Below are 23,593 nucleotides of genomic sequence, written 5' to 3'. Positions count from 1 at the left end.
ACAAATCCTTTGATGTTTCCCCTAGATTTCCTGTTTTTGTAAAAGGAGGTTGTCTGTAATTTCCATAATGGAGAGACTAAGTACATAAAACATAAATGTGGTGAATAAAAGGACTGCCTGTGCTATGGGAGATGGACCATGGTCCTATTCTGGGTATTGATTGGCACATTGTTGTATTCTGTTATTCTTTTTCTCTCTCACACTACTTCAAGCAGCTGTTATATTTGGCAGTTTCATTAGAATGAAAAAATGTCTTTATAGGCCGCATATTTCCTCTAATACCAACGTTTGCACCTGCAGCTATTCAGAATCGTATGTAACAGTGTGTCTTTATTTCCTCAATGAAACCAAATAATCCAATACCAGTGTAAACCACTGACATGTAGATTAAACACACGTCTATGTAGCGCTGGTTAATCGGCTAAAAGGTTGGTGACAAAATCATAATCTCATAATTTGCACAAGAAGAATGTATATAGTAGTTTTCATAATGTCTATGAAAGTACTTATTTAGACAGACAAAAATTCAGAACACAAAACCAGTCAAATTGGCTGACGTTTTAATATATACAACAACCTGTGGAGAATGTCATGCCACTTTCATTTATTTTATTTTTTTGTTTTTTACTTTATTTTTTTTTTGCATGCCAGTTCATTATTGTGCTTTAATCTCAAATAACCCACCCTTAAAAAAAAACATTTAATTCAAAGGGTCAGAAATAAGGTTAATATATAAAGAGATGGAGAGAGAGAGTACATTTTGTATCTGAATAAAAATAAATAAATAAATAAATTGAGATTGCTTACTTGAAGCAACAAAGCATTTGATGATCCTTAGATCCTTCAGTACACACAAGGAATAAACTCCCTTAACGGTGACCACACAGCTCGCAGAGTCCACCCAATACCCCACCAGAAACTTTAGCCGTCCCATCTTAGTGCCTCTAGCTCAAGTGTCCAACTTATATTTAATATGAATGGATCTGTACCCAGCTTTGTTTGTATCATCCTGAAACCCAGCAATTTATTACTTTTAAGTTCTGATAATATATCAGAGACATAATTTATCATCATAATTTAGCAAATACATGGTAATACTGTCATTTTTATTACTTTATTTTACTTTTTTGTAGTGTAAAAAAACAATACAGTTGTTCTGTAATATGTTTCCAGTATACCATCATGTTAAACATTAGAGCATCACAGAACATGACACTTACTATTAATTTCAATGTATTAAGATTGATTAATTTATGATGGTTTTAAATCAGTTTTTTATAGGCCTATTATTTTCACATTAAGATTGCTATTAAAAAAAAAGTTTATATTAAGTTGATACATTTTTCCAAATGTGGGTTAAATACAAGTCTATTTTCCATCTTTTAACTATTCAGTTACAAATAGTACCGTTAAATAATGTTCAGAATTATAGGTTATTTAGTAATTAAATAGAATATAATAGCGAACTGTAATTTAGGAGATCTTTTATCCAAGGCGATTTATGGTTTACCTGGTTTTTATGCAAATGAAACTGTATAGAATGTTATGTAACATATGCATCATAGGTCTAACTGTGATAGCAGATGCATGTAGTCTAATATGTCTAATGTTTGTTCATTATTCATGTGTTAGCGTACAGTTACAAGCGCACCGTCGCCATGGCTGCGTTAGAAACTTACCATGACTTCTTTCATACAGATAAGAAATAAGCATCGTCTATAATATGTCCTTAACGCGTTTGGCTCAAAAACAGCTGTTTCGCACCATGGACGAAATCAACCAACAAAACTCGATCTTGGCTCTGGATTCCATCAACATATAAAGTAAGTTTGCGCGAGAGGAGCAACGCGGAGAGGGATATGGAGAAGAAGAACAGGCTGACTGTCACCTATAAAAGTTATTATATAAATTTAAAGGTTACTAAACAAGCTAAGTAATTAATTTGATGTTTTTAGGGCTTTTCTTAATGACTTACGATATTAAGTGTCTCGATCAAGAACAAAATGGTGATAGAACCCTCGTGGGGTTTGAACCAACATTTTTTCACATATCAGCCCAGATATTTAACCACTAAACTACAACACCCAGACAGAGACTGTTATGTTTAAGAAAATCAACGCAGCTTTCCGTGCGAACCATCTTGGACCTCGCTCACGGGACAGGTTCAGGCCCAATGAGGACTACCACAGCGCGTGCACTGTGAAACTGGTCCGGAGCACGTCTATGCTCGTGGTCGGGGAGAGCAGACGCGCGCCGCAGGACACCACGCTGAAGCGAAGCGTGAGCGCAGTGAGCGTCGAGTCCTGCACTGCACTGTATTACTACCAGAGCCGAGAGGACCGAGTATGGCTCTATTCCCAGAACCAGAACTGCTTAGAGTACTTACAGGAACTGGTGGCGCTCAGGCGGCAGTACACCAAGAGCATCAATGACCTCAAGAACAGCGAACGCAAAGAGACCACGTCCCGCAAGAAGAACCCCGCACCCCGGCCACCGCAAAACAGAGCTGCACAGGTGAGAGGCAACAAGGCAAGGTTTGCATGTTCAAACTTAATATAAGAGATTGAGAACATTATTAGGGCAAAGCAAATCAAGTTGTGCCAATTTGTCTACAGAATTAGAGTCGTAGTTAGGGTGTTAATAGTGAGAATGGGACCATAAAATAAAGTGTGGCCAATGAAAAGGTCTGATCTTGATGAAAAAAAGGGAAAATATGAAATGTTCTCTTTTTGCAGTTCACTCAATTATATTTGGCTGTTGTAGGTTTGTTTTGTGGGGAAAATCCTTGATCATTTTTTAAAGAAGGATTGCATGACCAGGCATAGTTTTGTGGTTCATCAGTTCTAAAATTTGAGAAAAATCTCAAAGGAACCTATGCTAATGAAATAAGTTTGAGTAAGCAATGCAACTAAAAGTATGCATAATACATACATCATCTTATTTTAAAGACTTCAAGGCCTGAACCTTCTGCTCCACCAATCCCAAATGAGGAAGACACACTCCAGTTCTTTGATGCAGTCATTGCAAGCTGTGACCCAGAGCCCAGTCGAAAACCACATATGGATAATGGGCATGCAGATGTGGACTTCATAGGTGAGTGTGGAGCTTATTACTTAAAGGGGTCATATGATGCGATTTCAATTTTTCCCTTCTCTTTGGAGTGTTTACAGCTCTTGGTGCATAAAGAAGATCTGTAAAGTTGCAAAGACTTAAGTCTTAAATCCATAGAGATATTCTATATAAAAGTTCAAACCAGTTCAAAAAAGGTCAACCATGCCCTCCTAAAATGGCTAATTCTAACACACCCCCATGTCTATGTCATGATGTGGGAAGATTTGCATAACACCGCCCAAATGTTCTAGCAAAGAAAGAAGGCGTAACTTTTTATTGCTGCCACAGCCATGTTGTGGAGATGCTGTGTATTTCATTCTGAAAGCAAAACTACTTTGTTTGATCTTTCAAGTGGACACAACTAGCAACCAGTGATTAAGTTGTATTTACAACACTGTTCCAGAACAGTTCAACCTAAATATTCAGATGCGTGCAGCAAATTTTATGGAGGATGAGGACTGTTTCCTGAACCAGTAGCCTACAATGCGTCTGTTGCACAAAGGCTGTTTCTATAAAGTGTGGCAGCTCCAGCTTTGAAAGGACAGTCAGGCGCTTCTGACTCACAGTCTGTAAGTAAGTTTTTAATATTTAAAGAATTTGCCAATGATGATTCAAACGCAAGTTTTCAGAAGTGTAGTGTAGAGCTTGTTTGTCGTTTCTTCGATCATAAATGCAGAAATAGTTTTATGTTTATGAGGTGCAATATGCAACGCAATGCGTAAAAAGACAGTATAAGTCATTGTAATCAGTAATTATGTCCCCACTGGATGCAACAAATGCCTTATTTGTATTCGGTTTTATTGGTTTTGTCTCATTGTGCCAGGAGATGGCATCACAGTATGTTAAATGGTGTTACATTTCCATCACATGCTTGAGGCATTCGATCAATCACAATGCACTGGATAGCTGGCTAATCAGCGTATACATTTCTTTTTCAGAACGATGAGCTTTGTAAAAAAATCGATGCGTTTCAGAAAAGCGAGGCATAGAGGAGCATCAATAATGTACATTATATGGAAAATAATGTGTTTTTTTAACATTAACCGCATAAATACATTGCATTACACCAAATACACAAGATAATGTTCTTTTTAGCAACGTCATATGACCCCTTTAAGCCTATCTTTAAGTTAACTCTAGTGAACTCTAAAGACTGCATGGAAGATGCAATTGTAGGACGTTGCAACCGTGTACACCTTAATGGAAAGCTTGGTCACTTAGATGTATTTAGCTTTTTCCCCTTCATGGTTCAGTCATAAATTTTTTATTGTTTATGTCTGTTTCTCTCCATCCTCCCATTTTAATTTTTCTTTAGTGGCTACTAGTACCAGCGAACATGACCTTCACTCTAACTGGGTACTTCGGGACCCTCGTCGAATCTCCATGACAGAGTCGCAGCCCAAGAATTCAGATATCAGTCACGGGCAGGCAGCCCAGCGGAAGGGGGACATGGGAAGCACAGGTAGCAGGAGACGTCTACAACGAAACCCAATCCACCTGCCAAAAGTGGTGGAGAGTGCCTTTCAGACTCTGCGCTTCAAACCCAAGCTCAAGAAGAAAGACTAGCTGCTTAAAGGAACATGCCACTATTTTTGAAAATAGGCTCATTTTCCAACTCCCCTAATGTTAAACAGTTGAGTTTTACCATTTTTGAATGCATTCAGCCAATCTCTGCGTCTGGTGGTAGAACTTTAGCTGTAGCTTAGCATAAATCATTGAATCTGATTTGACCGTGAGGAACTCGCTCATAAATGACCAAAGAGTTTTGATATTTTTCCTATTTAAAACTTGACTCTTCTGTAGTTCCATTGTGTACTAAGACCGACAGAAAATGAAAAGCTGAGATTTTCTAGGCCGATATGGCAAGGAACTATACTATCAATCCGGTGTAATAATCAAGGAGCTTTGCTGCCGTACCATGGGTGCTGCAGCCGCAGTGATATTATGCAAGTGCCTGAAAATGAGCTACCATTGGAAGTTAGCTGGGGACTATTTTCAGGCACTACGCAATATCGTTGCACCTGTCTAGAAAATCGCAACTTTTGATTTTCCATTGGTCTTAGTACACGATGTAACTATAGAAGAGTCAAGTTTTAAATAGGAAAAATATTGAAACTCTTTGGTCATTTTTGAGCGAGATGCTGACGGTCTAATCAGATTCAATGATGTATGCTGAGCTACAGCTAAAGTGCTACCGCCAGGCCCAGAGATTGGTTGAATGGATTTGAAAATGGTAAAACAATGGTTTAACTCTAGGGGAGATGGAAAATGAGCCTATTTTCAAAAATATTGGAATGTTCCTTAAAGCAATGCTGACCTGTTTCCACTGTTTGTGCCCAGATGATTAAAAGTTCAGTTGTGCAAACAAGGAATAGTCTGAATCACCACAGAGGATGCGAGCTCTGTTACGTAATGTCAATGCTTACTCACTGCCCAAGCTTCATAAATTATCCACAGCAGATCAGAACCTTTTTGTCATCAGCTTTCGATAACAAATGCTTCAGGCAATTAAGAGTCTGAACACTGAACAATCATCCTGTACACTGATTCCAGCAACAAGAATTTCCTTATCACAATAACGCAGGTCCGAGAATCACCTGTCTGGTTAACAGTTAGATATTCAGACAGGGACCAGACATACGAGTGAAGCAAAACACATCAGGCCCAAGGGGCTAGCTATCAACTGCCTAGTTATGATAGTTGAGTCTTAATTTACCAAATGCAAAACTAACACCTGCATTTTGCATGTGTTAAGTGTAATAAAGTAAAACTTTGGGGATCCTTACTATAGCATTTCATTATATGACATCCCTCAAACTGGTACTAGGTGCCTTAGTGTGTAGATGGTACAATCTTTTTTTATTAATGTTTATGATGATTGTGATTGATTTGTGATTATCTGTTAGTACACCAGCAAGCAAGAAAAGAGTGCTCAACTGTGTTAACTACTTCAGCTACTGATCAAGTGATGTATTTCTACTAGTCAGACTGACAGAAAGAGGAACTACATACATGTGTTAGAATCCAGAGCTAAAAAGGGCTGGTTTCTTTTTTTCAAAAAAGGAAGCAGGAATTGGGTATTACCCTTTCAAACTATAAAAACTAAAAATCACAATAACAACAGGTGCAAGTTATTTTTTTTTAATTGAAGTATTGTATAGTGCTGCATTAAACACAGCACATTATGAGTGGAAAAATAAAGCAAACAGTGGAGCAAAATTTATTTTCTAATACCTTTATTAGCAAAATGTTTGACACTCGCACAAACACTCACTCACTCACTGAGTCAGTTCTTCTCTTGTTTGACTTTGGGGCTGAAGAATGCCGACAAGCACTTCATCCCAGATTTGTCTACTTTGGCCAGACTCTTCTGAGCTGCAGTCATCTTCTTTGGTGGCTAAGATAACATAGAACATATTTTAAATATTAGAATTATCCAAACTGTAGTATAGTAGCTAAAATTAAGCGGGAAAAGTACATTTACAACCAATAATACTTTAAGCATTAACTGCTGAATGATTATTTAAGGCATAGACAGAGAGAAACAGACAGTTCTGCTGTAGCATGTAATGCCATTTCTTCCAATGTTTGTATCATAAAACCTATAACCACTATGTTTGTGATTCTAACTCACTTTTCGTGTAAAATCAGCACTGTTGAACTTGGTGTAGTCTTCCCCGGCCTCTACCGGTTTATCTGACAGTTTCCGTTTCTACCGAATGAAAGACAGCAGTCAGAAAAACTAAGTCCAGCAAAGATCTTTTTGAATCTAAGTGAACTGCTACACCAATCCTCTAAATGCATTCAGAAACAAAGCATTTATTTTGCTTCTTAAAACAATGACAAGCTGCTTGAGTTAAAGGAGAAATATAAATCAGAAAGCAAATTATTAAAGCATAAAATCAAGTAAAGCAAGGACAGACATAATTTAACTATTAACATGCAATCATGTTAGTAATATGCAAACTGCACACTGGTATTTCCATCCAAAAGATTTACCTTAAAAGGCGGCTCTGTTTCTTTAGGGCTGGATATCTCTGGCAACCTTGTTATATGAGACAAAAAAATGTATACCTACATAAATCTGACTATACAAATAACATGGTACAAAGTAAATGACAGCCTAGGAATGTCCTATATGTTTGTAAGCAGTGTTGGGGAGTAACTAGTTACATGTAACGGCGTTACGTAATTTAATTACAAAATTATTGTAACTGTAATTAGTTACAGTTACTAAGAAAAAATGAGTAATTAAATTACAGTTACTTATGAAATTTTTAACGATTACAAAGGGGATTACATTTGAATATTTACACACATCCACATACAGATTTAACTGATTTCTTTCCCAAATTGCACTAACTATTCTGAGACATACCGCCCTAATAATTTCCGGGATGCGGAAACACAGTCTGGTTCGTAGAATCCAATCATAAAAACGGAATACCTAACGCAGACGGAATATGCCACATTTTGGATGACTAAATCAAAACTAGGTCAGTACACTTGAATCAAAACATGACATCGACTAGTGTCTGTGAATATCAAGCCCCAAAAATGCAATATACAGTATGACTCCTGCACGTTCCGCGTGTCTGTGGAAATCAGGTGCGGACTGCCCGGTGGCCTGGCAGCCGATTTGGCCCTCTATTTTAATATCATTATTGTATAATTGCCTGCCGAATGTACTAAAGCGATCATTTGCGAATCCGCCATTTGATAATTAAATCTCTAATAAGTCATGAAGTGTTAGTCATGACTCGCGCGCTCTCCGCGTCTCCGCCAAACGGTTTGGATCAGACTCAGAGTAATCAATGCGAGAGAGAGAGAATGAGAGAATGAGAGAATGAGAGAATAGAGTGGACTGCTGGAGCAGAGAAGCAGAACTCCTGTTCAGGGTTTCAGGTCAGTTTCATCTGTAAAGATGCTTTTTTGTCTTTGTGTTTTTATTTATTTAATCAAGCAGCAGCACGTTGCTCACCAGTCATCACTCAAAATACTATATAAAGGACATCATTATTATGAACGTTATTATTAACGTTTTATTATTTTACTATAAATCCAGAGAAAATGGTTAGTTTACTATTGTTTAACTGTGGTAACCAAAAATGTAAAATTATTTTACAAATTTATTTATTTAAAAATAAATACAAATCCATTTGCAAAACAAAAAACAAAACAAGGTTATTTTACTTTTATATAAGCTAATAAAAGCATGGTCAATTTTTGTAAGGGAAAAACATGACTCATGTACAGTATTAGGATTTTTCTATAAAGATATTGTAGTATTGTAGGGTATTGTATTGTAAAGTATAGTTTTTTTCAATCTTGAGTAAGTCATGAGAGAGATGGATAACAGGGCAAAATAAAGAGACTGAAGAGAAAAATAGAAGTGAAGGTGCAGTTTGTCACACACCTGGACTCATTTTGTGTGTTTTTGCCCCTGTGACCCAGTTTCTGTCTCTATGTGGTTTGATTAGTTCCCAGGTGTGTCTAGTCATTTCCGCATGTGTTCCATGTCCCTGTTAATTTAGTCATGCCATCCACCTGTGTTTCCCCATTATCCCTTGTATAACAGCCTTGTCCTTTCAGTTCTGTTTTGTCGGGTCTACTCGTCTACTCGTTACTAGTTCCTTGTCTACTTGTCCACTTGTTACCTGTTACTTGCCACTTGCCACCTGTTATTTGCTTCTTACCTTGCCTATGTTTGATTTAATAAATCCTTGTTTCGTTTATCCCTCGGCTCCGTGTTCCTTCCAGCAGCGTAAGCCGTGACAGAAGACCCGACCCAAAAAGTTAAAAAAACTGCGTGTTTTCCCTCCGTTTTGTTTTTCGTTTTTTCAGTCTTTTTCTTTCCGTAGTGTGTCATGGATCCCCTCTATCGCCCCGAATACCTCCTCCTCCTGCTGGAGCAGGAGGGACTGTCTCTCGAGGACCATACCAGACGGTTTCTCTTGATAGCTAATGCCACCAGCTACCCGGACCACGCGCTCTGCACCTTTTATCACGCCAGCCTGAACTCCAGGTGCAGAGCGTTGTCGCCCGAAGATGGTCCTCGGGAGGATTTCGCCGCATTCATAGAGTGGAATCTGGTGAGAAATGGGTCACCTCTCACGGTCGGCCCAATGGAGGATCTCGCCAGGTCCACTCTGGACCCAGAGCCCAGCCTACAATCTCCCCACGGTACGAGGCATAAGCCCGAGCCCACCGATGACGGAGAGCCAGAGAGCAACCCGTCAGACCAGCTGCGAGAGCCGGCGACACTGCCCACCACGAGGGAGCAAAATGTGGAGCGCCAAATGGGTCAAAATGAGGGGGTTTCCAATTCACCTATGCCAGATCCTCTGTTAAGCCCAGGAAGGGCTCCTGATCTTCCGTTAAGCCCAGGACGGGCTCCTGATCCTCCTGTAAGCCCAGGACGGGCTCCTGATCCTCTGTTAAGCCCAGGAAGGGCTCCTGATCTTCCGTTAAGCCCAGGAAGGGCTCCTGATCTTCCGTTAAGCCCAGGACGGGCTCCTGATCCTCCTGTAAGCCCAGGACGGGCTCCTGATCCTCTGTTAAGCCCAGGACGGGCTCCTGATCCTCTGTTAAGCCCAGGAAGGGCTCCTGATCTTCCGTTAAGCCCAGGACGGGCTCCTGATCCTCCTGTAAGCCCAGGACGGGCTCCTGATCCTCTGTTAAGCCCAGGACGGGCTCCTGATCCTCCTGTAAGCCCAGGACGGGCTCCTGATCCTCTGTTAAGCCCAGGAAGGGCTCCTGATTCCCCGTTAAGCCCAGGACGGGCTCCTGTTCCCCCGTTAAGCCCAGGACGGGCTCCTGTTCCCCCGTTAAGCCCAGGACGGGCTCCTGATCCTCTGTTAAGCCCAGGATGGGCTCCTGTTCCCCCGTTAAGCCCAGGACGGGCTCCTGAGCCTCTGTTAAGCCCAGGACGGGCTCCTGATCTTCCGTTAAGCCCAGGACGGGCTCCTGATCTTCCGTTAAGCCCAGGAAGGGCTCCTGATCTTCCGTTAAGCCCAGGACGGGCTCCTGATCTTCCGTTAAGCCCAGGACGGGCTCCTGATCCTCCTTTAAGCCCAGGACGGGCTCCTGAACCCCCGTTAAGCCGAGGACGGGCTCCTGAACCCCCGTTAAGCCCATGACGGGCTCCTGAACCCCCGTTAAGCCCAGGACGGGCTCCTGATCCTCCGTTAAACCCAGGACGGGCTCCTGATCCTCCGTTAAGCCCAGGAAGGGCTCCAGCCCCAGAGCTTACTCCAATGCCTGCTCCTCCAAAATTCCCACCCTCCCACCCACTCCTGCCTCCTCCTCCGCTGTCGTCTGGCTCCCCCTCTGCTCGCCCTCAGCCTACCATCATTGTGGTGCGAGCTCAGCGGGACCGCCATCCTCCAGCGACGCCTTGGTCGGCGTCTCCCTCACCTCCGCCTCCAGCCTCTGAGGCCTGGACTCCGCCTCGGCCCGTTGACCCGTCGGCTCCACCATGGCTCCTAGCTCCTTCCTCTCCGCCATGGCCCGGCAGTCCGCAGGCTCTGCCTGGCTCCCTCGTCCCTCCGGCTCCGCCTTGGTCTGGCGTCGTCCATCCTATGCCTCGGGACTCCACTCCTCCGGCTTCACCTCATCCCTCCGTCCCTCCGGCTCCGTCAGGCTCCTTCATTCCACTCGGCTACACCTCAGTCCTCGGTCACTCTGGCCTCACCGCGGCCTTCCGGATCCACATCGCCGCGTCAGTCACCAGAGCCATCAGTTCCGCCTAGGACCTCCGGCTCCTCCCCGTCACCCTGGCTCTTCGGCTCTCCGTCTCCGCCTCGGGCTCCTCCTCCACTTGCTCCGTTGCCGTGGGTCGAGTCCCTGGAGTCGGTGACCATTCCTCCTCCATGGCTCCTTCCTCCGTCGGCCCCACCTTGGGCCGTTATGGCTGTGGCCTGGGTCCTGCTGGGTGCCTCCTGCTTCAGATCCTTCCTGTCTCCTCCCTGGCTCCTCCCTCCGTCATCTCCTCCCTGGCTCCTTCCTCTGTGGTCCCTGTCTGCTGGCCTCCCTTTGTTGTTTCTACGGTGCGAGGACGCACCTACCGGGAGGGGGGAGTACTGTCACACACCTGGACTCATTTTGTGTGTTTTTGCCCCTGTGACCCAGTTTCTGTCTCTATGTGGTTTGATTAGTTCCCAGGTGTGTCTAGTCATTTCCGCATGTGTTCCATGTCCCTGTTAATTTAGTCATGCCATCCACCTGTGTTTCCCCATTATCCCTTGTATAACAGCCTTGTCCTTTCAGTTCTGTTTTGTCGGGTCTACTCGTCTACTCGTTACTAGTTCCTTGTCTACTTGTCCACTTGTTACCTGTTACTTGCCACTTGCCACCTGTTATTTGCTTCTTACCTTGCCTATGTTTGATTTAATAAATCCTTGTTTCGTTTATCCCTCGGCTCCGTGTTCCTTCCAGCAGCGTAAGCCGTGACACAGTTCAGGAGATAACTTTTAATTATTTTGCATGTCCCCAAATTAAAGATTTAAACCTTTTTTATGTCAGGTCCATAAAAAAAATAGCTTTGTCCATGAATTTGTTTGTATGAGTTTGAATTTTCCAGTCTGAATTTTTTTCCCAGTCCGCCCCTCCTGTAAATTAATGGCAAAGACATGGTTTCATTTACTACAGATAGCCCTACTGAAGCTCGCAGTGTTTTCAACCTCTGCCATCTCAATATAGGAGTACACGAGCACATAAACATAATTTCTAGAACTGCTCTGTGTCACTTCATGCATTTTACTTATTTTGAGAAAACTATCATCATATACAAAGAGACAGCAGTTTAAAAAAAACACCAATGTTTCAGGAGTCTATTATACAGAATATGACACATGCTTATTAGATAACTGTATTTAAGTTGATGTATATGCTTTTATTTATTATTATTTAATTTTCACAAATTTAAAAAGTAATCAAAAAGTACTCAAAAGTAATTAGTTACATTACTTTAATAAAGTAATTGAAAAAGTTACACTACTATTACATTTTAAACAGGGTAACTTCTATTACATTTCCAAAGTAACCTTCCCAACACTGTTTGTAAGTAGTGGTTGACTGATATGTACAGGTGCTAAATACTAGATAATAATAATAATAATAATAATAATACTAGATACTGAATTTGGGATTTTTCTTAGTTGTCAGTTATAATCATTAAAATTAAAAGAAATAAACATTTGAAATATATCAGTCTGTGTGTAATGAATGAATGAATATATTATACAAGTTTCACTTTTTGAATGGAATTAGTGAAATAAATCAACTTTTTGATGATATTCTAATTAAATGACTAGCACCTGTGTTATTCTGATGGCTGATGCCAATATCTTAGAGAGCAGGGTGTTCATTGGCCACTACAAACCTGATAAATATGATATCACACTGTATAAAAGTACACTAATGTCCCTTTTCCACTGCATGGTACAGCACGGTACTGTTGGGTACGGTTCACTTTTGGGGGGTTTTCCACTGGGTACAGTACCTGGTACTTGGTACTTTGTTTTAGTACCACCTCAGTTGAGGTTCCAAGTGAACCGTACCGTTACCAAAACGTGACACGTTTACTCTGCTGATCATGGATTGGCTGGAGAGAATCATTGCTACCGGCATCACTGAACTTGTGACACAAACACAACAGAACCGCTAGATTTAAATCAGGGGCCTGTAACATGATGGTGGCTGAACAAACTCGGGGTTACAGGGTAAGTTTTGAGTTGACAAAAAACCAAACCAGTCCAATCTCGCTTTGTTGGTACCGTGAAGCTGATCATCAACTTTCTCTTTCAACTCAGGCTTGATCCTGAGTTAATGGAGCAGGTGCACATGAAAGAGTGACATCAGTAATAAACAGCCAATCGCATGCCTTGAAACTTTGATTCACTTCTCACGAGAGAGTCATTGCAATTGCAATTCACTACCAAAGATTAAAAGATTGAACAATATAAAGAATTGAAACACATTTACAAGATGAAACGATCTATCCTTTAACTTAAAGAAAACATCTTGTCATATAAGTGTAAGTAAAAGGTGTAAAGTTAGTTGATAGAGTGGATAATATTTATAGGTATAATAACAATTAAAAATCTAAGCTCATATGTAGTATTGTTTAAAGCTATTGATTCTAAAACTTATTTATATTAAATATTATCTATATATGTTTATATTAATTTTAAATAAAATCTTAATAAGTACTACTTAATTAAGGGTATATTAATCTAATATTATAATTATATAAATCATATAACATAATTATAAAAAATAATCATCTCTAAAAATCATATTATTTTATCTTTTATAAAAATTTACTGTGTAGCGTCCTATAATTTGGAGTAAGAGAAACTGGGGGAGTGGCTTAATTGCATCAGAGATGCATCACTTTGCTTGAAGCTGATTGGTCAAATTTCTGTTTGAGCTCTCTAAACCAGAACATAATTTTGCCCTAGAACAGGTTAGCTGTGGGGTGTAAGTTACTAAGGCATTGAATGTCGCTAAAACCCAGGATTGGTGCAAACTAAACTGAAACTTACCTGGCTAGCCAGCTAAACCGGCTTCATGGTACAGGCCCCAGCACAGCCAGTGAAGGATCGAATGGTTTTTAACGAGCGCACCTTTTTTAACAAACCAAAAATGGCTGTTTCGTTGTCTGTTGATGAAGAATAGACGTTCCTCTCTCTGATAGCAGAGGAGCAAATCCAGCGAGAGCTTGATGGAGTGACGCAAAATGAAAATGTTTTTCACAAGTCGTGGCAGTAGAGGCAGCGCAACTATAACGACATGTGAATAATCCCGCCCACTCTAAAGCAGTATTAAACTGCAGTGCAAATGCATACCAAGCCTGGTCGAGCAGTGCTGTACCATACTGAGCCGTAACACGCAGTGGAAAAGCGCCGTATATAACTGGTGCTCTAGCAGTTCATAACCAAAACTACATGTATATGACAAGTCACACAGGGGGCTACTCGGATGCGATTGATGTCCCACAAGGTCTAGAATAGCCTGTATATAAACACTTGACATAGGTGTACTGTAGTGATCCAGTATAAGGCAAAAACACATTTTTAGAAGATGGATTCATGATGTACTCAATCATTATGTTATTTTGGACAAAAAAAGTTACATGGTGTACTACTATTTGTGAAGTGATGTGAATGATCAGTGTAGGTACACATACTGCAGATGCTTGAGGAGGTCTTTGCTCAGGTCTTCACTGATGTACTCTGATATGAGACCATGTGCGTAACGTAAGTAGTCTTCTATATATATATAAAAAAAAAAAAACAATAACATAAGCAAATAATACATACAAACATAATCTACCCTGATTTATTCATCCCTTTTTACCTTCAGTAGCATCTTCCTGCTTCACTCTGACAAACGTGCTGGATTTCACTCCTCCACCCACAGATATGTTGCTCTTTTTGAGTGTGCTTACTGTGCGTTGGACCTAAAAATATTGTTTTTTTAATGCAACTTAAAACACACAATATTGAAATAATTTATGATTTTTATACAGGTTAAAAAAAATGTATAAACCTTTTTCTTGAGCCACTCCAAGGTCTTCTCCTGGTTATATCTGTGAAACTTTAATCCACCTACCTCTGAAGAGAAAGATCTTGCCTTAAAAATTGATTCCCTTGATAACCAGAGTCGCAGAAATAATCTGATAATTGATGGCTTAACCCAGGATAACGCATTTGAATCGTGGCCAGACTCTGAGAAGAAGGTGAGGGAATTTTTTAATGACAAGCTTAAAATTGATCCGAAATGTATTGAAATTGAAAGAGCTCATCGTATTGGAAACTTGAAACAGCAAATAACCACAAAACCAAGACCAATTGTTGTAAAATTTCTACGTTACAAGGATGAAGAACTTATTCTCACAAAGGCGAAAGCTCATCTCAAAAACACTGGTGTCTATGTTAATGAAGATTTTTCTGATCGCATTAGGAAGAAGAGGGCCGAACTGTTTCCAGCTATGAAGGAGGCCAGAGAGAGGGGAAACTTTGCTGTTATTAGCTATGATCGGCTCATAGTTAAACCCCGTCAATAACATCAGATGGCAACTACCAGTGAAGCTCAAATAATTCCTCTCATTGTACATGCATGTCAATTTATTTTGATCTAGTCCACATGCATGATGATTTCTCCTGATCCAGACCAAAATAATATTCTCCAACTACAACAGAATTATTTTGGCACCTCTGAATACTATTGTGAAAGTACTTTCAAAACTCTGACAAATTCTCTTAGTACTGAAAAATATCTTTCTTTCCTTCATATTAATGTTCGTAGTTTATCTAAAAACTTTGAGGGTTTATCCACTTGCCTTGAAAATCTAAATTATACCTTTAATGTGATAGGGCTTACTGAAACATGGCTGACTGACAAAACAGCTGGGAATTTTCATTTAGAAGATTACAAACATATTTTTAGATGTAGAGAGGGAAGGGTGGGTGGAGGGGTTTCTCTGTTTATCAATTCTAGTCTACATTATAAAGAAAGATGTGACTTTGAAAAGCTTTTTAATTCTTCTTCGGAAGTAGTAGCAGTAGAAACTAAATTAGCAATAATTTTATGTATCTATAGACCACCTAATTGTGACCTCTCTGCATTTATTACAGACATCTCAAATGTACTGGACATCATTTCTAATGAAAGGAAAAATTGTTACATAATGGGTGACTTTAACATTAATATTGAAAATAGTCAGGGAAATATGTTAATTCAAGAATTTACTGATACTATGTCTTCTTATAGCTTTAATCCTATGATTTCAGTTCCCACCAGAGTGACTAATACCTCAGCAACTCGTATAGATAATATTTTTACTAATGTGTATAATAAGACTATGAAATCCGGTGTCCTGTGCATTGATGTGGCTGATCACTGTCCCATATTTTTGATCACTGCTGATGAGACTGAAAATTGCCCCCCTATACAAAACGTTAAATATAGACGAATTTTTAGTGAAAGAAATTTGATAAATTTCAGACACGCTGTAAGGTAAATATCATGGAGTGAAATTTATCAAAAAGTAGATACCCAGAAGGCCTTTTCATTGTTTATAAAAAATGTTACTCAGGTTTACAACTCGTGTTTTCCTCTCCAATCAGTGCCTTTGAAGCGCAAATTGTCCAAACCGTGGATAACTCCAGTTATCATAAAGTCCATGAAAATCAAAAATAAATTATATAAAAAATACATTCTTTGTCCTACTCCATTTCATCTATTGCAATTCAAAAAATATAGAAACAGATTAAATCATGTCATAAGAGGAGCAAAAACCCATTATTACAATAGGAAATTGGTCGAATATAAAAATAATGCATCTTCTTTATGGAGAACCATTAACTGTATTCTTAATAAAACACATTCTAAAAAGCATTTACCAAATGAATTTAAGATTGACGATTCTATTGTTTCAGATCCGCAACAAATTGCCAAAAGATTTAATGTCTTTTTCTCTGATGTAGGTCCAACATTGGCTTCTAAAATTCCACCTAGTCATTTTGGACCACTAGAATACATGAATTTTCCAGTGTCTGAGGATTTTAACTTTACTTCTGTTACCGAGGATGAGATTAGAGATATAATTATCAATTTAAAAGACTGTTCACCAGGACATGATATGATTGACAGTAAAATATTAAAAGCAATTTATCCCGATATCATTAAACCATTACTTTATATTTATAATCTTTCCCTAGACCAAGGAATTGTACCTGTAGAGTTGAAAATGGCGAAAATTACACCAGTTTATAAAGAAGATGACCATGCTATTTTTAACAATTATAGACCAATTTCTGTGCTACCAGCCCTGTCCAAAGTTCTCGAAAAACTTGTTTACTCAAGATTAATTAAACATCTGGACAAAAATAATATTTTATATGCACACCAGTACGGTTTTAGGAAACAACATTCCACTTACATGGCACTTGTCCATTTTTTGACTGAGATATATAAAGCAAAAGATAGAAATGAAAACACTATAGGTATTTTTCTGGATCTTTCAAAGGCATTTGATACCGTTGACCATTCCATCCTGTTAAAAAAACTTTCACATTATGGTATACGAAACAAGTCACTACTCTGGTTCACCAATTATCTTTCAGACCGATATCAATCTGTTAATTATAATGGGACAGAATCCCCTTTCCTTCTCCTTCAGTGCGGCTTACCGCAGGGTTCCATCTTGGGTCCCTTGTTATTTTTATTATATGTTAATGACCTCCCTAATGTCTCAGATAAACTTTCTAAAATTTTATTTGCAGATGATACAAGTGTATTTTATTCCCATAAAAATCCAGAAATCTTAATAAAAGTAGTTAATGAAGAACTTGACAAGTTATCTACTTGGTTCAAGTCCAACAAATTGTCACTTAACATAAAAAAAACAAGTTACATATTGTTTGGTATTAAGTCTAACACATTTAAATCTTCAATGAAAATTCAAATTGATAATATCTCCATTAACAATGTTAGATCTGCTTGTTTCCTCTGCGTTATACTAGATGACTCTTTATCTTGGAAACCTCAAATTAGTGCCATAAGTACAAAAATAGCCAAAGTGGTCGGTATATTAGGAAAAATACGGCATTTGATTAACAAAAAAGTTGCAATTATGTTGTATTATTCAATGTTGTATCCATATATCAATTACTGTAATGTTGCCTTGGGCTAGTACCCACCCAACTAAACTAGAATCTATTTTTCGACTTCAGAAGCGAGCTTTAAGAATAATATTTTGTGTAAATCGTAGACACCCCTCCCAATCACTGTTTGCTCAGGCAAGTATTCTTAGTGTTTACCAAGTGAATCAGCTTCAAATTGCTTTATTCGTTTATAGCTCTATAAAAAAGTTATTTCCTCAGCATTTTTGTAATATTTTTATTCTTAATAATGAATTTCATCAGTATCCGACTCGTAGTAGTCGTCTTATTAGGCCTCCCTACTCTCGTACGACTCAAACACAGTTTAGTATATTATACAGAGGGTCAAAGGTATGGAATAGTCTTCCCCCATCATTTGTTGAGGTTTCTAAAGAACAGTTTAAACAGAGAGTAAAATTATTGTTACTAAGTTGTTTGAATTTTCCGTATGGGTTTGTGCTTTAAATCCAATTTTACATTGTTTTACAATATGTTTTTAATTTGTTAAATACAATTGTTCCTATGGAGATTGCCACTAATTAAGCCCCTTGAGGGTTTTTCGGCAATTGTCCATCACATTCTTTTTGTGAAATGTATAACACTGTTTGTTTGTTTTTGTTTGTTTGTTTGTTTTTTTTGTTTTTTTTTGTTTTTTAAATGTTTTTTGTTGTGAAAATAAAATAAAATAAAATCAAATCTGTTAAAGAGGATTACATTTTTATAAATTGGACAAAATTTGGACATCACAGTGTATCTGTAATGAACTTGGCTCTATGCGTTCCAACAGACTCAAATGCACACCTTTCTCATCAGCTACATGATGAAGGGAATCCAATCCATGTTTGCAAAGCAGAAGTCTTGTGCATCCAGGGTAATCCTCATCCATCACCATCTGCTGCACCGGCTGGAACTTTCCCTATAGGAAGAGTGCCTTCATTAAAGATGAAGCTCATGTACATGGCTTTTATTATAACAGTTGCATTTTTAATTAATTGTTTACCTCGGTGGTGGTACTGCTAATGTATGGCAACAGCAGAAATAAAGGATCAATGGGAGTCACATACAGTAGTCTTCCATCTAAGGACATGGAAACAAAAGTGAACAATTAGTTCACCTTATCAGAAAATTACTAGATGATTAATAAAACGGAGCATCAAAATCAATGATCTATAATCATATCAAATGGATAGTTCATGTTCTGTAAGGAAAGCTTACCTCTTTGCACTGTGTGTCCAATAAACCAAGACCGAAAGTCTTCAGAAAAGGCTTTTACTTCATAAACAGAAACATCGCCACAGCCAAACAGGTACAGTGAAGAACTTCCTGCATTTAATAAGGGCAGAGCTGTCAGTCAGTAGCAGTTTATTTAGATAGACATCACCACTAAATAAAGTTGTGCATCGCATCTAAACTGTGTTGCAGTTAATTAAATTGGTATAGTAACACCTGTAGCAGGACTCTTTAGTTTGATGAAGGACGGATCACCCTCTTCAGACCTGCCTGTGTCCAGTGCTGAATCTGAAAGTGAAGGGTGGAAGGGAAAAAACTAAATCAAATTACATTCGATTTTTTAAAAGAAAAGTGGGCTTAAAAAGTATACCGACCCTACAGTTGGAATTAATAATGCACACTTAAACATTTGTCATAATTGCAAAGTCTCAGCAAAATTATGCGTGCAGTAAACACTGTATATAATATTTCTGCAAGTACACGTGTGTAGCATGCAACACAATAAAATTGTAAATATAAGATACCTGGAGCAATGACAACCCAGCTGTCTTTGTTGTTGTGCACAGAGCGTTTCTTTTTAGTAGTCATTTCAAGGACTGGCCTTAAACGTTAAACTGTATCCACCGGTTGCCTGTGCCTGATATGTTATAACGGAATACTTGCGAGGCTCTGACTGCAAAAAATAAAATAAAATGGCGGCAAAATATTGGTGTACAGTACAAATAAGAAAAAATTCGAAGTGACGTTTTATTCTGATACAACTTTAAGTAGTAATAACTTTTTAACTAGTAAGTTAAAAAAAATACATCAGATCCAAAATCTCTAATTAATGTGAAGAGAGAAAAGCATTTAATTTGAAAACGCGTATACAGACACCCCTCTCTCAAAATGGTACAGTCTCTCAGGATTTCTTAAAGACATAGTAGCACATTTATGTTAGACAACAAAGTACAGCTGTGAGACCTTTCTCAGTATTTTCCAGTGTTTTGTAGTTATTTTGCATGATATCATATCTATTTAAAAGCCAGCTTACAATGTAATCTGTTGGTAAACTTTCAATGTCTAAATAATAATATATAATTATAGTTTGCCGATAGCGTTGAGAAACAGAAATACCAATGTGAATCAAACACCAAAGTAAATCAAAATATATTTCCGAATTATAAACTTTTAAAATGGCGTGCGGGAGAACAGAACAATTTCAATCTGGAAAGTGAAAATATTTTATATGAATTATATATACGCAGGTTACGTTGTAGGGCATGTGGGACATGTCTCAACAAATGGTCATCAATAGTCAAGAATTTTAATAATCAACGAATTTCAGCACAGAAAGATTAATCACGAAACATGGCCTCCTCTATACAAAATTAATGTTTCTAACAGTGAGCTCTAGATGGCGCCAGTGCCTTGAAAATGCATAAAGTAACGCCCTTCGGCCAATTGCTGTTTATTGCCTGCATAAAAGTTCTAGACAAGTACTAAACCATCATAATAATCTTATTCTTACATCAGTCAGAATGAAAGAAGCTTTATTTGCACGACAGATGATAATGATCAAAGCATTCAAACATATTTCAAAGCATTTAAACTTAGTCTACAAGAAACAGGCTATGACATGGGAAATACCTAGGCCTACATACAATTCATAAGAAAGATAAAGTACAAGACCAAATATATTTTTATAAATATATGCTATAAACATGGCATGAACAGCATAGAAGGTAAAGCAGTAGCCTATTTGTTGAACTGTGTATGTTGACTGCAATTGAGAATATATAGATGCTTAACAGTCATTCTCTTTCCTCTTTTTCGGTTTAAGGATCTTACAACAAACTTCACTGTTGTCGATGGTTCTGTATGGTCAGACTGTGTGTCAGGGTAACATGCCTGACGATTCCCTCTGTCTTTATCGCTCATTTTGTCTCTCATATCATGTGAGACTGAAAATGTGTCCTTTTGCACTTGTGTCCCTCATTAAAACAACTTACCAAGACATGTCCTGGTCTATGCGTGTGCATTTGTGTATGGCTGATTGAGAATCAGGGACCCCCTGTTCTGCTATAAGTCTTGAGGTATTCAGGTCAACCAAGGTCTGCTGAGCAAGGACATGGTGGAGGGGGAAGAGGGGCTCCAGGACATCCCAGCTGTACAAAAAAATAACCGTCGAAAGGGAAGTTTCTTCAGTTGTCATATGTAACGATTCCACAATTTTCCAAACAAAAAGTCCACCAAAGTTTAGATTTTTTAATCTATTTCAAATTGTATTCATGTCACATCAATTCTAAACATTCACAAAAATTATTAACATGTCTTTTTATCGATCATGTACCAATAAGAAAGTCTAAGTAATAGCCTAGTTACAAGGTACATTGCACCCTCTGTTATTTTCTCACTTCCTCTGATATATGGCAATATTACACCAATAGGTAGGCTATAGAGTAGCTAGCTCTATTAGAGTCGTTAGAGACAGAATGAAATCTGGTTAGGAAAAAAAAAGATCATGCCACAACTTCAAGGCACGCTTGTTATACATCTGACTTGTTACTCTGTTTAATAAAGTGGCTGATGGAACATGTCAGAATAACGATTCTTATTTTGCATCTGAGCCTTACCTCCTCCCACACACATGCAAAATTAGGCAAACACACTTTGCACATTAAACATGCTGCCATAACACTGCTGGAAAGAAAATAGTGTAATTTTACAGGGGTTTGGTTTGTAGTTTTACTTGTGCACACCCAGGAGCGAAGTAGCCCATGGTTGACATCGTGTAATCTTACTATCGCTCATCAGATTAAAGTCACGCGCTGATTTGAGAATGTTTGGATTATATACTGTCAGTTTTCCATCTCAATTCATAGTAGGAGGGGCAACATACAGATATGCATTGAACTGAAGCATTTTCATTTTTGACAACCACGTAGGGAATATCGTGTTTTACATTCACAGATCTGTCACTTCAGAAGTCTGAGGAGTCAAACTGAGCTTCATGTGGACACAGGAATTTTTTTTTTTTTAATTGGTCGTAAAAACGAAATACAAATCTCTGAGTTTTCGCTAATATAATACGAGCTCGGTTTATATTTTCAACAGGACAAGAAACTCAAACGTGAAGGTAGGAAGTAATATCGCAAACTCATGAAACAGTCTTGAGGCATCCATTTATTTTGTGTTATCTTGCCAAAATCAAAATTGTATTGTATGATAGCAAACTGATTCAAAACTGTTCTACATGAACGGTGTGCCATTTTGCTAAATGTAGCCTATTTAAATCACGTAGCCTAATCTGCGTTTTTAAATAAGCAGAAATACTATAAGGATGTGATGACGAATTTATGTAGCCTATTTTCATACAAGGAAACTATTGTTGAAGAATTTTTAATTTTCACATATGGAAACGACAACAGGAAATGAAAGCATACGAAATTCGTTAGTCATTCGAAGAGGCAGCGTGTTTACTGAATTCATTAGTCGAAAGAGTGAATTCGTTACTCTACATTTTCATTTGTTCTGCAGCAGCTTGAAACCCGAGGGTTATGCATTATTATTTAGCAGAACGACCATATTATTGATTTAGACTTCTCTTTTGTAGTTTTTGCTATTACTAACATATCAGGTCGTTGTACAACACCTGCAGATTGATTGATTGTGTTTGGAATTAATCAAGATGATTTGATTTATCACTAAGAGAATGATAATCCTAACGAAAACAGGCAAATATCGAACTGCTTCACTGGTAAAACGACACAATTATTAATTGTATTGCCCTAAATTGCTTATATTATTTTAATTTGATTAGATTTAGGCTATTTTGCTGGATTCCTGTTTTATACATTTTACTTAATTCTAAAATCACCTACAGCCGCTGATGATCGTTCGCCTGTATTTGCACATTTGAGAGTGAGTAGAGGAAGGTTGGAAAATGCTGAAAACCTCACCTCACCTCAGCTGTGTCAACAGGCCGGGTGTTTTTCTCTGTTATAAATAGCCCCAAATTAACTTCCTAAACGCCACGTGCCATCCAAAATAAAACTATTCAAATAAAATATTCATATTGTAGGCAACATTTATTATAAATCAACTGTACGAATCCCTTGTTAACTAGCAGCTGGATACTTAGACCTGACTTTCGAAGTCACGTACCCATAAAGGTTATGTTTCATAAGTGCTTTTTGACATACGAAAATTGGAAAATTTCAAAGGTGCAAAAGTGCTTATTTGCCTTAGGGACTGAGTGCAAAAACGTAAACCTTCATTTGAAACGTTAAATTATTTTATACCATTATAGGTTTAAAGGCGAAATTTTTGAAACGGAAAACATATGCTAAAGCAGTTGAGCGTACTGTTTAAAGTTCGTGCCATGCATCCTAACCAAAGTGAGGTTTAGCATATGATGATATTTGACAGGCTGCAGTTACTCTAATGCAGTTGAACACACCAAACAGCAGCCAATATCAGAAGCCAGCTGTTTCAAATCACAGTTTTTTCTTTATACTTTTTTTCATAAAACACAAAATACTCTCAAATATGCTTATGCAGGTGTACCGCAAAGAAAAAAGACATTTAGAGCAACTTCAAAC

General features: G+C 38.4%; 2 protein-coding genes across 2 annotated transcripts; one reads left to right on the top strand and one right to left on the bottom strand.

Moving 5' to 3' along the window:
• The first annotated feature begins 1,680 nt into the window (after nt 1-1,680).
• On the top strand, nt 1,681-4,879 carry LOC132152462 (uncharacterized protein C13orf42-like). Its single transcript, XM_059561218.1, has 3 exons — nt 1,681-2,514; nt 2,949-3,093; nt 4,427-4,879. The coding sequence occupies exons 1-3, from the start codon at nt 2,101-2,103 to the stop codon at nt 4,675-4,677; spliced, it is 810 nt and encodes a 269-aa protein (XP_059417201.1). The 5' UTR covers nt 1,681-2,100; the 3' UTR covers nt 4,678-4,879.
• A 1,451-nt stretch (nt 4,880-6,330) lies between these two features.
• Nucleotides 6,331-19,875, bottom strand: LOC132152461 (ribonuclease H2 subunit B-like). Its single transcript, XM_059561217.1, has 11 exons — nt 19,535-19,875; nt 19,227-19,298; nt 18,996-19,103; nt 18,781-18,857; nt 18,582-18,696; nt 14,665-14,729; nt 14,473-14,575; nt 14,303-14,384; nt 7,111-7,156; nt 6,746-6,823; nt 6,331-6,508 (listed from the first exon to the last, which is right to left on the bottom strand). The coding sequence occupies exons 1-11, from the start codon at nt 19,596-19,598 to the stop codon at nt 6,398-6,400; spliced, it is 921 nt and encodes a 306-aa protein (XP_059417200.1). The 5' UTR covers nt 19,599-19,875; the 3' UTR covers nt 6,331-6,397.
• Nucleotides 19,876-23,593: the final 3,718 nt, after the last annotated feature.

Source organism: Carassius carassius, chromosome 11 (genome assembly GCF_963082965.1).
Source record: "Carassius carassius chromosome 11, fCarCar2.1, whole genome shotgun sequence".
NCBI classification, from domain to species: domain Eukaryota; kingdom Metazoa; phylum Chordata; class Actinopteri; order Cypriniformes; family Cyprinidae; genus Carassius; species Carassius carassius.
Note: the sequence above shows the minus strand (reverse complement) of the source record. Positions and strands in the feature narration are given on the sequence as shown.

What these genes read in the sequence shown, in the direction of transcription:
- LOC132152462 (XM_059561218.1), top strand. Translation starts at nt 2,101, where the DNA reads ATGTTTAAGAAAATCAACGCAGCTTTCCGTGCGAACCATCTTGGACCT. An exon ending in CGCAAAACAGAGCTGCACAG is followed by an intron (nt 2,515 to 2,948) that starts GTGAGAGGCAAC and finishes CTTATTTTAAAG; the next exon opens with ACTTCAAGGCCTGAACCTTC. An exon ending in TGCAGATGTGGACTTCATAG is followed by an intron (nt 3,094 to 4,426) that starts GTGAGTGTGGAG and finishes ATTTTTCTTTAG; the next exon opens with TGGCTACTAGTACCAGCGAA.
- LOC132152461 (XM_059561217.1), bottom strand. Translation starts at nt 19,598, where the DNA reads ATGACTACTAAAAAGAAACGCTCTGTGCACAACAACAAAGACAGCTGG. An exon ending in TGGAGTGGCTCAAGAAAAAG is followed by an intron (nt 14,576 to 14,664) that starts GTTTATACATTT and finishes CAATATTTTTAG; the next exon opens with GTCCAACGCACAGTAAGCAC. An exon ending in GACCTCCTCAAGCATCTGCA is followed by an intron (nt 7,157 to 14,302) that starts GTATGTGTACCT and finishes TCATATAACAAG; the next exon opens with GTTGCCAGAGATATCCAGCC.